Below are 18,384 nucleotides of genomic sequence, written 5' to 3' on the forward strand. Positions count from 1 at the left end.
CGAGACATTCATACTCATTCACAAAACAGATCGCACTCATTCGAACGCCCTGTAAGTCACAATAATGTCCTGGGAAACCGAGAAATGAGAAGCCACAGAGAGGAACAGAAAACCTATTAAAAATGGTCTAACCTTATCATCTGAAGGGCAGCGATAGAGGTGCTGGAACGTCGAGATGATATTCTTGCTGAAGCGCGGGGCAAATACGTCCTTCTCTGTGCCAAACTGGTGTCGGGACTGTCTGACGATCGAGTCGATGACATACAGCCCTGGGACTTTGTATTCTGGCTTGCACTGTCGAAGAAAGACAGCTGGTGTTGAGATATATGAACAGCAGAGCAACATACGAATATCTCTGCACCTGCCTGGATGTGGCTCATGGTTCTAATTAAAGCATTAACTCACCTTCTGTATGAACTTCTCTACACTCTGGACAACATGCTTGTAGAACTGAAAGTAAAGCAAAGAGAAAAAAATATTTTGAGTGACTTGAGCAACAACATCGCAGAGCACAGTAACAAAAGGGGAACAGCACTGAGGGTTAAAAAAAACATAAAAGAGACTGGATGGAGGCTCTTAAGTAAATCGTCTTATTTCCCCGTTCCTCAGATTTACAAATTAATGACATGCACAAAAAAGAAAATAAATAAATAATTGCTTTTTTAAAGCTTAGTTCTGTTAAAGGAGGATACAACAGACATGACAGATGGAGACAGCATCATCCCTTTCTTGTGGATTTAAACAAGAATTCAAAAACTAAAAGGGCCAAATAATTAAAAAAAACAATTATTTTACTATCTGCAACAGTGTGGCTGTTATTATTCATGTCTGTGAACAAACATCGCAATTACTGCACGATATAAAGTCATGAAATTTAACAGCTTTGCAGACAAGATCAAAATTACGGCTGAGGGCGGGAGTGAGCAAACTCATGAATACAGATTAAACACTGTAATGATCACACCAGCCTGCAGGACACTCTGGAGTTAGACAACTAGTAGCACTACTAGTATAGATATTCTTCTATAATTAAAATACAGGCAAAGTGACAAATTAAACCCTAAAGACTAAAAGAGCAGAGTAACAACAAATGTAGATGCTTTCACACAGTCCACCGTATGGAACAATTAGGCACTAACACACTGAGCAGGAAGACTGATTTTTTTTGTCACGCTGGAAAGACAAACATCTCAGTGATTTCAGAGGTTCATCTTCTTCCAGCACAGACATAAACCATAAACAGCTCCACGTTCTATGACCTTGATGACTGTGCATTAGTGTGATATGCAAGAAAAAGCAGAAGAGCAACATTTCCTCAGGGGAGAGTGTCAGTGCAGGGCAAAATAAGACCGCGTCAGCAAAAACACTCCAACACCCACACAGAGGAATATCGCTCATGTTTCCCACAGGTTTGAATTCTATTTCTGGCGGTGCCGGTGTTGGGGCAGGCACACACTGGTAGGGAAACGCAGGATGGGAAGAGCCGGTTGCAGCGGGTTGAAAACAGCCAAACCTTTCAAATAAGACTCAGGAGGCTATCCACTAGCAATCGATCTCTGCTGCTGTTGTCTTCGTCTCCAATACGTGAAAAAAAATAAAAACACTTCACTGCCCAAGCAGATCCTGTGTGCGAAACAGATTTATAGCAGAGCTATATATAGACTGTCTAGACAGGTGTGTTAAAGTTTAAGTGTAGCTATAAATTTATACAAATGTGTTCTTAGTGAGTCCCCTCCTCATCCTAAGTTGGAACATTTAGATCCTGAGTTGAAGGGTCTCTTCTTAGATGACGATGGATCAACATAGGGCTGGGCGATATATCGAGTTTTTTTTTTAAAAAAATATCGATATATTTTCATACGAGATATGAGATGTGACAATATCGTTTATATCGATATAGTCTATGTTACGTTATAATTATACTTGTGGAGCCGCAGGTTTGCCTCTCTTTCGTCCACTTCCGTCTCTACGCAACGTTACTCTGCCTCGCCTCTCCTTCACTGAACACAACTCCGCCTCCCCCATAGCTTCACCTGCAGGCAATGACAAGATGAAAGCGGAAAATCTCCGTTAGCGAGTTACCGTGCGTGGGGCTGGACGGCGTCAACGTGTTAGCGAGCTAACCGCGCTAACGAGCTAACCGCGCTAACGACATGCAGCCAGGAGGGGCTGCACGGCCTAAAATCCTTTCATTTTCTCAAAAATCGACAGTGCGCCTTATGTATGAATTCTGGTTGTGCTTACTGGCCGCGAACCGATTTTATGTGGTACACAGCGCTCAGCAATCTGTCAAAAAATGTTTTAATATGACTTTGCTAAGCTACGGAGCTGCACCACTTGATGGATTGTCGGAGGATTACAGCTACCGAGGAGGAGCCTCGCGGAGTGATACGTACTGTGTGTGTATAAGGACCACAAACGGCACCTGTTCAGAGACGTGGTGCAGCTGTGAAATCTGTCTTTGTTATTATGCTCAGCGTCTATTAGTTTACATTTTGACTGCACAATTGTGAGCTTTTTGTTATGCACAAAAACAACATTGTTTTCTTTTATTTATGGACCATGATTATTTAATAAATGCTGATAATTTATTTTTGAGTAATTTCTTCATGTACATCTACGCTGTATGTAAATAAAAGTGCCCGTGTGACATCTGGGACACAGTGTGACTAAGAACTCTCTTTTTGTTCTTAACTTGTGGCTTTAAAAAAAAAAATCGAGATATATATCTTATATCGCCATCCAGCTAAAAAATATCGAGATATGAATTTTGGGTCATATCGCCCAGCCCTAGATCAACATGAACTGAAGAATGACATCCTACTTTGGAAAATGTGTGTCAAGATACACTGAAGAGCTTCTGATGGCTTAGTGAGATTTTTCTTTGGATTTATCTCCCATCTTTATTTTAACACTTTACTAGTTTACACTGCCACCCATGGATGGCAGAGTGGATTATCTATGCTAGACTTCAAAAGTCCCACATACATTTCTGTAAATTAACATAAATCAAGAGCTAGAAGTAACTTAGATTACTTAAACTAATCCAAACACCAGAATGTCAAATACTTGTACTACTCTGAAACTGAAAGGTTCTTCCTTATTTACAACTTACACCACTTAGCAACTCTTAGATATTTTGGCCTGCACAGCTGACATCTATAAAGATGTGCCAGTGTCTGTTATATATGCAGGCCAGAGTGGGGTTTTTACTCCACATAAACAAATATTTGCCAAACAAAAAAGATTTCTGGGTTTACTAAAAAAAGTAACAATTTTTTAAAGTGCTATTTAGTTTAGCCAAATTCAAAATTCAGGTCAGAAATATCAGCAAAATCCAGAGTTTTCTGTTAAATAAGGTAAAGCACACTGCTTGAATTAAATGTATGCAGACCAGTCCTGCAGGTATACAGCACAGGTATAACAACAAGAACAGCAACAGTCCTGACTTGTATGGCCAGTACTGCTTTTGTATGACATGTCCCAGGTTTGTGCCCCTGTGAACCAAACTGTTTAAAATCCATTGTTTATGTACTTGCATTCAATTCCCCAAAAACTCAGACCAAAAGAGCAACAACTCAAGCTACAGGACCTTACCTGAGTAAGCAGTAAAGCACCCTGGTAACTAGTCAGGATGAGGACAAGCCTGTCCTGGCTTCAGTAAAAGGATTCAGATCATGTTTTTTAAAAGACAGTTTGCCAGTCTTGTTTGTAGTCTAAATACAGGCCAACAGTTTTGGTCTGTTGATGGGATGTCTTCCTGCGTTACCAGCACTAAATTCTTTGCCTCCCCGCAAATTAACCTGGACATTGTGAGGGTTAGGCCCCTTTTCCCTGGAGTACCTACTCAGATTAACTCGCCACGACTCGACTTGGATCGACTGCTTTTCCATTACAATAGAGTACAGCTTAAATGTGAATGGTCATCGTCATAGCAACGCTGCTGAGCGTCCTGTGACGCATTTAGTATGCGATACGAACGCTACAGCAAAGGTGGACGTCGATCACTGCTCGGTCTGTGGCTTTTCGTCAGACTCGGGGACCACAGCGTTGTTTCAAAAATGGCGGTTTTGATTTTCGGAAACGAGAGACTCATGACTCGTCAAGTGACACCACTGACCAGCCAATCGGTGGCATGCAATCTGATGACGTCACATTTTAGTATCGGATCACTTGGTAGATCGGCCGAGCAGTACTATTTTAGTACCTGGTACCGGGTACTATGACCTAATGGAAAACCCCAAAAACTGTGGCGAGTTAAGCAGAGTAGGTACTAATGGAAAAGGTGATTTCATCTCACAGAGGAAAAAACCTTATGGCATGCACAGAAAAACTATTTCATAAATAAATCAGAAATGTCAGAAATAGGCTTAATATTGAGAGAAGAGAGATGGGTATTACAGTGTTAGGTTTAGTTTGTTTAAATCATTATGATTAAATCATTGTACTTGCTTTCATGGACATTTTTTGGCTGAGCACTTTACACTTGAAAGTAACAGCCTCACAGGCTTTTCTCATTTAAACAGGCAGCATTTCAGCGCTTTGACAGTAAAAATATTTGCCAGTTAGGCACCTTCAAATGTACTTTTGAAACTCTGTGCAGCACTAAAAGTGACTTAGTTTCATACAGAACTTTTTGGTAGACATTACTTTTGTGCACCCATTTGCAGCAAAATCTCTTCATATCACTGACATCTAGTTTAACTAGACAGCTGCTAATGCTAATATTGTACTCATGAAAGTGCATTGACGAAGATTAAACTTGAAGATTTTTTTTAAGCTTTCTTGTGAGGTTTAGATACACAAGTGCCATGTTAAAATACAAAATCCCATCAGGAAGATCTTTGCTGGGGCTCAAAGATTTATTACTGACTAGGGCTGCACGATCAATCGTTAGAAAATCGCGATCTCGATTCATACTTATGTGAGATCTCATTTCCAAATGACAACAATTTAAAAAAATAAAAAAAAAAAGACGACGACGATTGTACCGCATTTTGATTTTGATCCGGGAAGTACTCTGCATGAAAACAAGCGCTCACTCTTCCTGCTCAACAAATGACAAGGGCGGAGCCTTATACCACGTGATACAGAAGCTGTGCCGTGTGATGCTAAAATTAGCAGGGAAAAAACAACGGAGAGCACGTCAAGGATGACGAGAAAGTGACAGGAGAAAATCCGTCCCGGTCAACCACCCAAACATCAATAACGGGAACTTTATACAGCGCTTCCCTATACCCGTCGAACTCCCGCAGGCACAAAGAAATTACGGAGGCTATCACTTATCACCTGACCAAAGATATGGCTCCCATCAACACGGTGCAAAACGAGGGATTTAGGAAAATGATCAACACCCCTAGACAAACGCTACGCAGTGCCGTCCCGCAACTATTTTTCTATTGTTGCACTACCTGCTCTATACACGCAGCGTCGAGCAACGGTGGAGACGGAATTTCAAGCAGTACAACATTTTGCAGCAACAACAAAGCGTGAGACATTTGTTGTTTTTATGTTCAGTCTCAACTGTTACGAAGTTGATGTGCAGTTAATAAGTGCAATAAATATTTATACTGGAAAAGTAAATCGTGAGAGAATCGTGATCTCAATTCTAAGCCAAAAAAATCGTGATTCTCATTTTATGCAAAATCGTGCAGCCCTATTACTGACTCAGTCTTTTGTATATTTGTACAAGTGCACAACAGCAATGCAGTTGTGGTTAAGCAAATGAAAGGGAGCCCTTCACCACAAGTATTTACACAGCCTGCTAAGAAAAGTCAGAATTTCTAGTTGATGATGCAATTCTGCAAACAGCCAGCAGATGGAGTCAAAGTACAACAGAGGAGCTGGTCTGATGATGTTTCTTTATCACAGAGAGGACTGTGGAGGAGTGATTCCAATTACATAAGTTCAGCTGCAGTCAAAGTTAAACTTATCTAAGGTAACATATCATGTAGAGCTTTTTCTAAAACTGCCAGCATTTTTTTTAAAAGTCATTAGATATGATACAAGTGAAGCTAAACAAGTAAAGCTGGTGGTAGTTTTGAAATTTTGCCAACACATGAAGCTGCAAACTACAATATATACACATTATACATATGCAAGGGAAAGTGAAGCTGAAATAAGTCCACTAGAAATTTTCAAGACAAGAAATTTACAGCAGAAACTGTAAAGTATGAAGACTTAACATGGTGTGACTGTGAGAACTGCAGTATGCCATTTACAGACTCAAGCTTGCAGACAAACTTTAGTAACTTTATTCATTTACTTTAAAAAGCAATCGTCAGACTATTAAATAATTAAAGTAACTGCACCCTGGAAACAAAGCATGTCACCTTTGTTGTTTATCTTAGATTAATAAATGTGCACACTGAGCGACAACTTACGGCAAGTACACGTAAAACTACGAGTACTGTAACTCAACTACTATTGCCATTGTAACACTGGGCACACAGCTTTCTGGGGATAACAGAGGGCTTCAAGCCCTGTTTGAAATGATGCCACTGTTAGATCAGCCCTGCAGAAAGACCAACTATTTCCTCCTTCAGAGTTCTGTCTCTTGCGATTATCTACTACAAGAATTAAAACCTAAATACATAAAATAAGCTCCTCCAATGATCCAGCAACCTGCTAGCGATGGTTCTTCCCTGTGATCACTAGGATCATAAGCTGAGATGCTGTGTTCAGCTCTGTCTGTCAGGAATTGTTGGCTCTTGAGTGGACCATTTAAACTGTTTAGAGGTGACTTGTTTTGTGATGTGACGCCGTAGGGAGACTGAATGGAAAATTACACATAACGAACTGAAACAACACTGAATACTGGCACCAGGACACATAAACAGTCCTTTAAAAGATTCCATTAGAAAGGAAAACTTGGCTTGGTGAATAAATTAACTGGGTGTTTCATCTTCACTCCATTCGTCTGCTGACGATGTATTTATATATATTTTTTACTTTTGTATTCTCCCTGTGCTTTCCTTTAAGGTCTCTTCCTTGTACAGTAAAGGCAGACACTTCCTCTACGTGACCCTTAAACTGTGATTTAGCTTTAACAACAAAAGCAGCAGCAACTTAACTAATGAGTCAAGTTGGGTCTGGGTATGAAAAGCAAAGACAACTGTCGTGAACATTTAGCAGACAGTCTTCTTCACAGAGATTCTCCACCCTTTCCAGAAACCCTACTGAGCACATACTTTCACACCAAAGAATTAAAAAAACAAAAAAACCCACATGCTCATACATCACCTGCTGCAGTGTGGACCAGTCTCCAGGCAACTGATCACACACTGCACAGGCTGTGTGTGAAAGATATGCACAACACTACCTGCAACTGTTACCGAACTGCACTCATCCTTGTACTTCTAGACAGAAGACATGAGCAGCACAGTAGCATCACTGTGATTATGGTGGTTTGTGTCCCTCTATAGACATTTAGAAAGCACTGAGTAAGTAAAACACACGTGCATGTTTCTGATGAACAGATTATGAATTTAGGCAAGTATGCAAACACTGTAGATAATTATGTACTACTGTCATAATACTGTGACCCCCCCACACGCACATTTTGAAAATGCTCGATGGAATAGACAGAAACTGAAAGGAGCAAATTACAGACCATCGTGCGATCAGACTACACCCATCTTCACAAGTATTACAGCAACTACTTTAAAAGCTTTTCTTCGACAGCACATGATGATGTGAGAGTGAGAAGGACTGAGACAAAAGCCAGAGGGTTAACGTCCCACTGTGCAGCTCATCCCTGCCATTCATGTTCAACCTTATCCACATATCACATAATCTAGTCTACCACTATCCATAATCAGTGGACATAAGTGGATAGATACGTTAAAGCCTGCCTCGTTCTTTCTTCACTTTTTTAAACCTCTAGTTCTACCTGAGCCGTTTTATGTTTGTAAAGCTTGATAAATAATTGTGAAGCACTTTGTAACTCTGCTATAACAAAGGTTTTATCATTTATTAGTAACTTTGGTAACCTGCGGATGTCATGATGATGACGAAGAGTGTAAATGATTAGGTTATATTTAATCTGGCAAATTTCTTCATGAGACAAAGTGATAAGGTGGTGCGACAGAGGGATCATTTAAGCAAAGCTGCAATCTTCACCACTTTTAACAGAGATGCCGTTCTTCACTCGAGGCACCAAACAAGCATCGGCCACATGCTAGCACGCGTGTGGCATTTCACTGCAGATATAGAAACCAGGACATGATCAATTCATACTTCCTGAATGAAACGTCTCTCTCAAACCGACGGCTCAGCAGAGAGCTTTGTGATTTTCTATGTCAGTCAGGATCATTTAGGCTGAGCTCAAACGTTTCACAGCACTGAAATGTAGCAGCGGAAAAAAACAAACTGAATTAGTTTATTTTGTTAATGTGTAATTACATTACACCAGCAGCCACTACATGCAGTCCTCACAGAAACACCACCTTAACTTCTGCAGACTTTTCTGCCACTGCAGGGTCTCAAATATTGCAAAGTGCAAAGTGTCGCACTTTTCAGCAAGATTTAAAACATAATGCATTTAACATGGAATGTGATGAATGCTTTCATGTAGCTCTTAAAATAAACACTAAATCTTTGCTTGGCCAATTTTTTGCTTCATTCGTGTAACATGTGTTCAGATTTAAAGGGTTTCTGTCAGACTACTTAACCAGCCTAATTATTTTCTCTCAACCTGCAAATACTTCCAACATATAAAGAGTAACTTCATCTCTTTGTATTTAGCAGTCGGACTCAAACAGACTTTAAGTAAATAAACAAGATAAAACCCATTTAAAAATAAGTTACATATCCAGCAGTATTTTCTAACTGGACTCTGGACTTTTCAGATTAATATCTTTAAATTTCCACACTAACCTGAGATGATACGTAAGGGACATTAGAATCCACTGTTACAAAGGACCATCGTGCCACATTTATAAGTATAAGGTAAGGAAATTTCCTCTGCTCCTTTACTGTCTAACAGAATTGTTTTTAAAAGCCATAACTGATCCTAGATCAGTGGATCTATTACACATTTAGTCAATGAGGCTCTCTGCTGTGTAGAAAACATCTGTTTCGAGCCTATTAGGCGACACAAATCCCTTCGAGGTTTGTGTCAGTGAGGGCATCCGGTGTAAAAGTCTGCCAAATCAGACGTGCACAACTACCTGCTGTGGTGGCCCCTGAATAAGGGAAGAGCTTCTATAACTGGTCCTCTATTAGCTCTCATAAAAGTAACCATGCTGGGTACAGCTCACTGAGCTATGCAGCTTAAGGGTCTGAATCTGCCCCTGTTTGTTTACTGTGTCTCTCCCCCAGCCTTCCTGTCCACTCTCAAACTGTCCTGGCATTATACAAATATTCTAAGAATAATAAATATTCTAAGAAAGTATCCGAGTCCCTGTGTGTGACTCTAGCAGCTAATGGCGTCAGCTTCATGAAGTAGATGTTAAATTTCTCGTTTGATATTGCAGCAAATGCAAAAAACATAAACGAAGCAGCACGTTTAAGTTTAAAACATCCATTAAAAAAGGAGAAAATAAAAACGGCATCGAAACAGTTGCCAATAATTCCCAATAAAAGTTTTCAATACAAATTCACGTTTAATAATTAATCTTACAGCTTTCATAGCTACGTACATCTGAAGTATCCTGTAGAGTAAATCTGTTACACACCGAATGTGATGTGAAAAAACAACAACACGAAATTCAGAAATTTCCAGATCCAAACTTGTCGTGTAACATATATACACACCGAACCGGTCGGATTTTTGCTAAAATTGGTTAAAAAAATAAACAAACAAATAAATAAAGGAGTAGACATGAAGCGATCATAAGCTGGTCTTGATGTTTCCAAAAAGAAAAGGAGGAAACAGATTCTGTCTGCATCCAGTTCTCAGGAGCAGCAGCAGCATTTTAAATCAGGGGCCTCGAGGGCCAGTGTGCTGCAGGTTTTAGATGTGTCCTTGATCCAACACAGCTGGTTTAAATGGCTAAACTACCTCCTCAACATGTCTTGAAGTTCTCCAGAGGTCTGGTAATGAACTAATTGTTTGAGTTGGGACCTTATCTGAAAATGGAGAGGAATCATTTAAGAGAGAGCCGACTGACCTGGAGCAGCATCTAACCGTGCGCCTGAGGTTAAATAGGACTATTTTACCATTTCCATCTCATTGTGTATTCAGTAACAGTGCGCGATTTGAGTTACGAGCACACCTGTTGCGAAATGCAGTGATCCAATTGGTCAGATCTCAGGGCTCGCAAAATCGCTAGCCCGATGTCCCACAACTAGCGATATCTCCGGTCGGGCGACCAAAATCGATCTCAGCCCCGCCCGTCGGGTTATAGCCCGATGGGCGTTTTGGATCTGAAAAATCTAAAAGATGAAGCCCGATTCAAAAATAAATGCAGCAAATTCCTCCAGTGAAATTACAAGGCTGGAAGTCAGTGGCGGTAAAATGACTTAAGATCGGGTCATTTTAGGTCAGTCTAAAAATATTTTAAACTCACAAAATATTTGCATGGATTTTATCGGTTGTATCCTGTAATAACTAATCACCTACCCTGTGTGTTGTTTCCTCAGACTGCAGAGAGGTTCCTAATTATTCCTGATCATTCATTACCTGACACACACTGTTATAGCTGCTGTCAGGTTAGGTTACTTTTAATATTTAATGTCTTTTTGGTTCAAATAATGGTAGTTTGGTGACAACTGTAATTTTTGCACCAACTTATAGTTTAAGCCAGTGCTAAAGGTTGCTGTTACAGTTCTCGTATTGCTACCTTTTAGTACAAACTGAACTGTGAATGAGAAAAATATAGTTTGTTGCAAAAGAAACCACTTGCCTGTGGGCCACACAGACGCTTGGAATTAAAATAATCCACTGAGACCAATTCATTTCACAATAATCTTCACAGGTAATTTTAGGTCTTAACGGATTCTGTGCAGACGGGGATCAGTATCACTTATTGCATGGTTTAAAGGGGAATGTTTCAGAGATTTTTTGTGTTGAAAGCTGTCCTTTTCCTGGAAGTACAGGCAGACTGATACACACAAACAACACAAAGAAAAGAGCGAGACATCTACAGCTGCTGGTGGGCAATGCCAAGTGGGTCAACACGGGTAAAATATAGGCAACCTACAAGCGTACCCAGACTGTGTAAGTGGAACCCGGCTGGTTCAAAACCATGTATTTCTCTCCTACTTGTTGCTAGTCACAGACGAAATGCAGAATGTGGCAAAAACGCAGCATTCGCTGGTTTGTAGCAAGTCGCCGGTAGCTGTGCACCTTACAGGCGTTAACGGTTTTACATTAATGCCACGCTTTCATCAATTTTTAAATAACTTGGCTGTGAAAATAATTGTCTGAACATGTGTGAGTCTGTCAGGCTGCTTCAAGAGAACATTTTAGAGCGCAGCTGATGATCATGAGTTAAGGTAACTTTTCCTTTTTTAAAGTGCAAGACTGTCTCTTCTTATCCAAACTCAAGATACGCTGAAAGACAAACTAAAATCCTGTCTTTAATCATTCATCCAATTTCAGTATATAGAGAATAGTAACAATCCAGTAAGGTTAAGTGCTCTTCAGATGCAACCTTACTCTGAGGCTGTACTGCCCATTAAACCAAATTAAAGATTCGATGCTGTGTCCACAGGAACAGTTTTCTGTGCTGGAAGTTTCGATTTTACAGTGAAGTCCTTTGTACAAAAACACTTGAAGTGCACTGGGTTGGAAGATGCTAAGTTTCTGTAGCACTGCTGTTCATTCCTCTTACAGATATCTACACTAAATAATAGCAGAGAGTAATCTAACTCTGGCAGTGACTAAAAAGACCATTTCTAATCTGGCTATGAATGAAAATTACTTTTAGAATCTTCATTCATTTTGAATGGCAGCATAAAAACTGCTGCCTGTGGACATCAGTCTCTTAGAAATTTGTGCTGAATGGGTAACATGATAACAAAGCATCTGACATTACATCTCAGATGCTTTGTTGCACCATCCCGGCTGGTCACATATGCATCGTTTTCCATTTATTATTTTTGTTTATCACGTATGTTGGCTGTTTTGAAATGATCAGCAACGTTACAGAGAAACTTCTAAAATCATGTGCCGTCCTATCCTACGGATCAGCTCCAGCACTGAAGCGCCATCATCAATCTAGTTTAAGCTCTCCTCCATCTGAGCACGACTCAACAAGAAGCAACAGCCCCAACCTTTCATTCAAATCACCATCTGAAATATGTAGATTCAACTGGATTTCTCAGTTATTGATGAAAAAGGCAAACTTCCTGCGTGTACAAAAGACATCAATTACGACTGCTTTGCCAAAGCATGGATTTACAATTTTTAAACTGTGAACCAGACAAACCTCAAGCTTCAATGAAATAAATCTAAGATTCTAATAAAAACTTAGTCTTGACATGCAAATCTGAGTATTGCTGGAGATAAAAGCACTAAACGTGTATATTTAATGTTAAAGGACTCATGCAGTTAACTGTATACTCAACATTTAATAAGTCACTGATGGCATCTTAAACCCAAAGCTAACACATTTCCGCTCCAGCTCCATCCAACATGAAGCAACACAGAAGACTGACTTTAATTAACTGCACCAAACACAAATATCTTCAAATAACTCATGAAGAAAATCAACAAGACTGCAACTTCAATTTGAAAAACAAGAGTTCAAAGCCAACATCGACCAACGCAAGACAACCAGAACAGCAAAAGCTGTGCATCTCTGGGTGTGTGGGAACAAATTCAGTTCAATTATTTTAGTCTTCTTCCATCTTCCTTGTGAAACAACCCATACTCCTACCTAAGCTGGTTAGGGATTCTCTTATCTCTTTGTAACTCTCTCCACCCCATCCTCCTGCTTCACTTTCAGTGCTTTGGGGGAGCTGGGAGAGCTGCTGAGGGAAGGGGAAACGGGTGTTATTCACAGGTAACACAAGACATAGAAACACCACAAGAAGAGCAGTTCCTTTAGAGTGCAAACAGGACAAAGAAATATATCATGAGAGGACTTTTGTTAAAGGCTGGTGTCCTGAACTCAAAGTGTCAGGCCCAGAATTCAAATGACTAAAAAAATAACTGTCATTTTATAAAGAAGGAAACTGTGTTTTGGTCCTTGAGTATTTCATAATAAGAACAACTTTAAGCAATGAAGTCTAAGGAGAATTTGTTAGTGACTAATGATCAGCGATGCAAAAGACCCCCCGAATTATAGGCACAGTGTGCAGGATACCAGCCAAGCATGCATAATAAAAAGCACCGTTCTGGGAAAACACTTTTTTGCCCACTTTGAAAAGTAAAAATGACCTTCACCTTTTATAAATCATCTATATATAAAATTAAGTAATAAAATTTAATTTTAAAAAAACAGCAGCATTTCTTTGGGTTTCAACTGATTTTTTTTACTTCTAAAATTTCTCCAGATGTAGAGTCTCATTTTCTGCTTGGGTTTTTAAGACACACAGATTTTGCTGTGTATTGGCTACATGCCATGTGTTAAGGCCCATTTATCCCCATGAATCATCATGTGTTTATGATACACTGACAGACCTGTAAACAGGAACCAACATGCAAAACTACTAAAATATAACGGTCCACCTGCAACATGAGGACGCACAGTTACTGTTGAGTAAGCAGGGTGAGACTTTTATTGCTATTTGTTCATTTTGTGACGTTAGAACTAGTTACAAATTCAGCTAAACTAATAATAGTCAAGTACAAGAGCTTAAAGCATTTAACAGCTCGCAAGAACAGAAATGGCGCCAACTACTTTCAACACTATAACAGCTAACAACTATACAGCTACGCATGTGTCTGCACTTTATTTTCAAAATCAGAAAAAACTACAAAATAAAAGCGGAGGTCGGAACTCACTGTAGGATTTTATCTTTCCTCCATCAAAGTCATTCTAGGAAGTTGTCCATAGATTCAAAATCAGACAGCAGTAAGATATATTTAAAAAGCTAATTTGGTTGCATCCCGCAATGTAACTCACTATTTCCATGACAACATTACACTCTGTTTCCCACACATGGAAAAGTATTCAAGCTCAGTCTCAGTGGGCAGAAACGCCTCCCAAAACAAATTCACTGCCATGTATCCTTTAATTTAGCCAGATTAATAACCAGCTCTATCTTTATCAAATTTAATTTCAGCCTAATTATAACACTCGGCTCTTGTTATTATGAGATGTGAATATTGCAAACAAAAATTAAAAAAAAACAAGTACTGCAGCTTTTACACGTGTACCACTGAACATAATCAGGTCAGAATAACAACTGGTTGCGTATCATTTTTAATCAGAGGATTTGCAGTTATGGTGCTACATCATAGGAAAATAATGATCAAAAACCAAACTAATAAGGCAGATGATGTGAAGCTGTATTCTTTTTAAAATCGTCCACACCTTATTTGATGCTCACGCAACACAAACTGCTGACTGAAGATTGTTCTGTTTGTTGTAATTGTGTAAAATACACAAAAGACTCCAATAGGACTGGTTTATACTGGGATCAGTCTAAATCTGTTACAGTGGTCAGATTAGGCATTTGTAGAGCCTTGACCGAGTGATGCATCAGACCACAGATCAATCAAAGCCAGCAGAAGGGACGAATTTGCTCCAGAATATTTAGCACAATCAGTAAAATCTGGAGATTATATGACACAACCAGGGTATACTAAACTTGTGATTGGCAAGTTGTTGGCCAATGAGAAAGTTCACAGGTTCACAGTCAGGTCCTGCTCTCCTCATTCATCATTTCGGGTTTTAAACCCGTAAGATAACAAAGGCTAAAACGCTCATTTTAAATGATGTCACAGTGGCAAGCTGCCGTAGTCTGAATGAGGCTTAATACGCTGTTGGCACCTAATACATTTACCTTAATGTTTTATGTCTAACATCTGTTTTATTTAGAATTCTAACCGATTTACTCAAGGCATCCCATCTATATTTTCCAGACCACAAGAAGTGCTAAAGCCGCTGTGCACTGCTGTTGGCTGCTGATGTGTTAATATACGTAAAAACTGATCAAATGCAGCCTTTTAAAAACTTTGTATTCACAATAACGTGTGTAGAATTTCCAATGTATAAAAGAAATCTGTTATCAGTTTGTGAATTCAGCCATGATTTCAAATAACAGCAATAAAACAATTATCTCATATGTTAAAATAACTTTGATGAGTTACAAAGCAGACTTATATAAATAAAAATAATGACTGTTACTTTAATTCCCGAGTTTCTGGCACTGTGCACGCTGGCTCACTGCTCAGGAATGAAGCTACTGTTATACTTGTTACTAACATCTTTGCCTTTTACACAACGAAAAGTCAGTTTTATTTAAAAAAAAACTTCTATAACTAAAACGAAGAGACTTATAAATACAGATGGTGAAAAATGTCTCTTCAAGCTTGAAAATGTTATTTACTAACAGCCTAGCACATAAATGAACTTTGTGCAGTAACAGGCAACGTTGATATGTAGACATTAACTGAAGCAGGCAAAAAAACCTCAGTGTGATGTGATACATGACCTGTTTTTGAAAACAGAATAACTCAACATCACTGGGTTCAGTTACTTTTCATACACTCAAAATGTTAACTTTACCATGTTCAACACATAACAAACAAATGTCTGATTAGAAATATACTATAAGAAAACTACATAAATTGATAAAAACCTATAGATTTGATTGGTGTTCGACTTTGCTGAAACTCCCTGTTAAACTGGGATGTTTGGCTAGCGAGGTACTTCAGTCTCACTGCACCCCTCTAATCGTCATATTTCCCACACATATAAATCAATAAAGTCATTTCTATTGCATGAAAAAAAATCAATTAAAAAAAAAAATTGCTTATTGCCTGAAGGCTGATGAGAAACCATAAAAGGTAGCAGAAGAGCAACACCTCATATATTTTTTAATTCTTAGGTAATTCAGCTTTCCTGGGCTTTTATTAAACTGTTCTATTATTAAAAGTTATGCAAACACCACACAGTTTTACAGCAGAGCAGATGAGTTGCACACACTGCTGTTGAGTTTATATAACCCTACATTCCTTTGTAGTTTATCCAGTAAACAGCATAAGATTTTTTTTTTTTTTAAAGCAGCTTCTTTTGGCTGCTCCCTCATTCACACGTGGTCATTACAGCATATTTGATTTGGTATATTTTACTCCACATGCTGTTCCTACGCACAAATGTATTACCGTATGTTTCCCTTTGTCTAGAATTGGAGGTCTTACGTGTGTTAAGCCAAAGGGCATACAACCACCTGCACTGCCATTGTAGTAAAAGTCAACATTTATATTTTCATCTTTATTCCTTTAAATACCAATAACCACATATTGTTTTGGATGCTTGATTTAAAGACCAAACCAGAATGTGACTGAAGATGAGCTGAGAGTAAAAATTCAATTTTGGTCCCACATTTTCTTTACCATCTTCATACTGGATAACATTAACATACCACAACTCTAGTGGGCTGTGACCTAAATTGAGATTTAAAAATTACTTGAGGTCTATTCTACTGTAGGAGCAACTCAACAAAACTAGAATAATGTTGGTTGCTAGACCATGCATATGTTTATATTCATTGGGAGCCAAGGAACAGTTCTCTTTAATAATCATGTCTTTATTCCTCTATTACCTGCCTCATCCTATAACACTGCATACTTACTTTTATAGCCTTTATTCCAGACTTGGTGATCTGAGTCATCTTGGCCTTGGAGATGGGGGGCTTGTATTCATTCAATGAGTACAGCTGAAATATGAAAGGAAAAAGACAGAGAACAGCTTGTTTAAATACTGAAGTGATCCTATAAGAACCGTAAACTGCCACCCAATAGCTTTCTAAATGAGTACCCCCCTTCACCAACTACAAACTTTTATTAACAATTTAAAGAACCTTGGCTTTCGCTGTCATGGGGCTCAGAGAGACCCCAAGTTCACAATAAAGCGACGTCGGGGGCTTGCCTCTGACTCAGGTATTTGCGTTAGTATCGTCATTAAAACAAACACTCACAATTCGATTGCGGTCGACAGCGGATTGATTTTTTACTAGGATTAAATGCAGGTGTTATTTACAATGATCATCATGCTAAAGCAAAGACTTCGTGTTATGTAGACAAATGACGGCTGCGGTCTCCGCTTGGAGGCTTCAGATAGCTAAGGCTAAACTTAACAGTGTGGATATGCGCTGCTACTTCACATTGTTTAGGTTGCATATACCGGGAAGCTAACTGTAAGTACTGATTCACAATCATTTGTTGTTTCTTTCCCAGGTGAATGAGCGCTACTCTGCCCATGGTCACATCAGATAGTTAGCTCAAGCGGTTTTGCTAATTTGGAGCTAGCTAGCGAGCTAGCTATTTAGCGCTACTGGCAGCCGCTGGGTTATATTTGTTCACAGAATTTAACCCTGATTAGGGCTGTACTAACAAATTAACTCTCTTCTTGCATGATGTGTGGCCAGTTTATACGAAGTACACACTCACTGACTTTACGTTACCGCTGCACTGCTGTGCAGAAACAGCGGCCTTGCCAAACACTACCCTCTTCTTTACTAAGATGCTAACGTTAGCCGACTAGCTACCGCGACTGTGAATTAGACAACATATCCTCAATATACTCAAATCTTTTAGCGAGAATCTCTTACAAACCTCATTGTTAAAGGCTTTGACCGCCTCCATAGTGTTGTATTTCGACTGGCAGACCACAGTAAATATTTACAAACGTCTCCTCGATAACCGGTTAGAGGCGTGCATGCCCGACGCTTGCTGAGATGGAGGAGACTGCCAATATGGCGCATAACCTCAGCGGGGAATGTGGAGAGAAACCGGCGACTCCTAGCGTCAACGAGTCGTATCAGACGGAATGTTGGTGTATAATGAGACCTGATATGTGTGGTGACGGTGGCACTGACAGAAAGACAGGAGGCTGAACTGGAGGTGTTAAGATTTTCATTGTGACTGACCACAGTGGAGAAGATTCGGTTAGTGCATCAGGGGGACAGGTTGGGCGGTTTGGAGACAAAGTTGGGGATGCATGGCTGAAATGGTTTCAACCGATGATGCTTTGAAGAGGAGAGAAAGTGGTCAAGTTGGACAAAGGATGCCGAGGATGGAGCTGCCAGGCAGGAGGAGAAGAGGAAGACCACAGAGAAAATATATGGATGAAGCAGGACATGTTTAGTATGACAGAATGCTGCAGATAGGGTGAGATGGAGGTAGATGATTAGCTGTGACACGACCCTTAAAAAGAGCACCATACAAAGAGGCTGGTAAAGTTCACTTTTCTGACTTTATTTCCCTGTATACAAACAAACACATTCATTCCAGAATTAAGAACAAACATCACACATCCCTTCACA

The 18,384-nt window shown here is 39.5% G+C and overlaps 1 protein-coding gene across 6 annotated transcripts in view; it reads right to left on the reverse strand.

Moving 5' to 3' along the window:
- scaf8 (SR-related CTD-associated factor 8) overlaps window positions 1-17,899 on the reverse strand; it is a 68,006-nt gene extending 50,107 nt beyond the window's left edge. For 2 of the 6 annotated variants that reach the window (XM_085256193.1, XM_085256192.1), the window contains exons 1-4: window positions 17,675-17,899; window positions 16,693-16,776; window positions 406-450; window positions 133-294 (exon numbers count right to left, since the gene is read on the reverse strand). In XM_085256193.1, coding sequence (XP_085112319.1) covers window positions 133-294; window positions 406-450; window positions 16,693-16,776; window positions 17,675-17,704 — 321 coding nt within the window. In that variant the 5' untranslated portion in view covers window positions 17,705-17,899. Of the gene's footprint in view, window positions 1-132; window positions 295-405; window positions 451-12,824; window positions 12,919-16,692; window positions 16,777-17,674 lie in introns of all 6 variants that reach the window. The other 4 variants (XM_085256195.1, XR_014889867.1, XM_085256191.1 and 1 more) reach the window with 4 other exon arrangements.
- Window positions 17,900-18,384: the final 485 nt, after the last annotated feature.

Source organism: Mchenga conophoros, linkage group LG19 (genome assembly GCF_057382185.1).
Source record: "Mchenga conophoros isolate Kocher_MC1m ecotype Shallow Benthic linkage group LG19, M_conophoros_male_GT1.1, whole genome shotgun sequence".
Lineage (NCBI taxonomy): Eukaryota > Metazoa > Chordata > Actinopteri > Cichliformes > Cichlidae > Mchenga > Mchenga conophoros.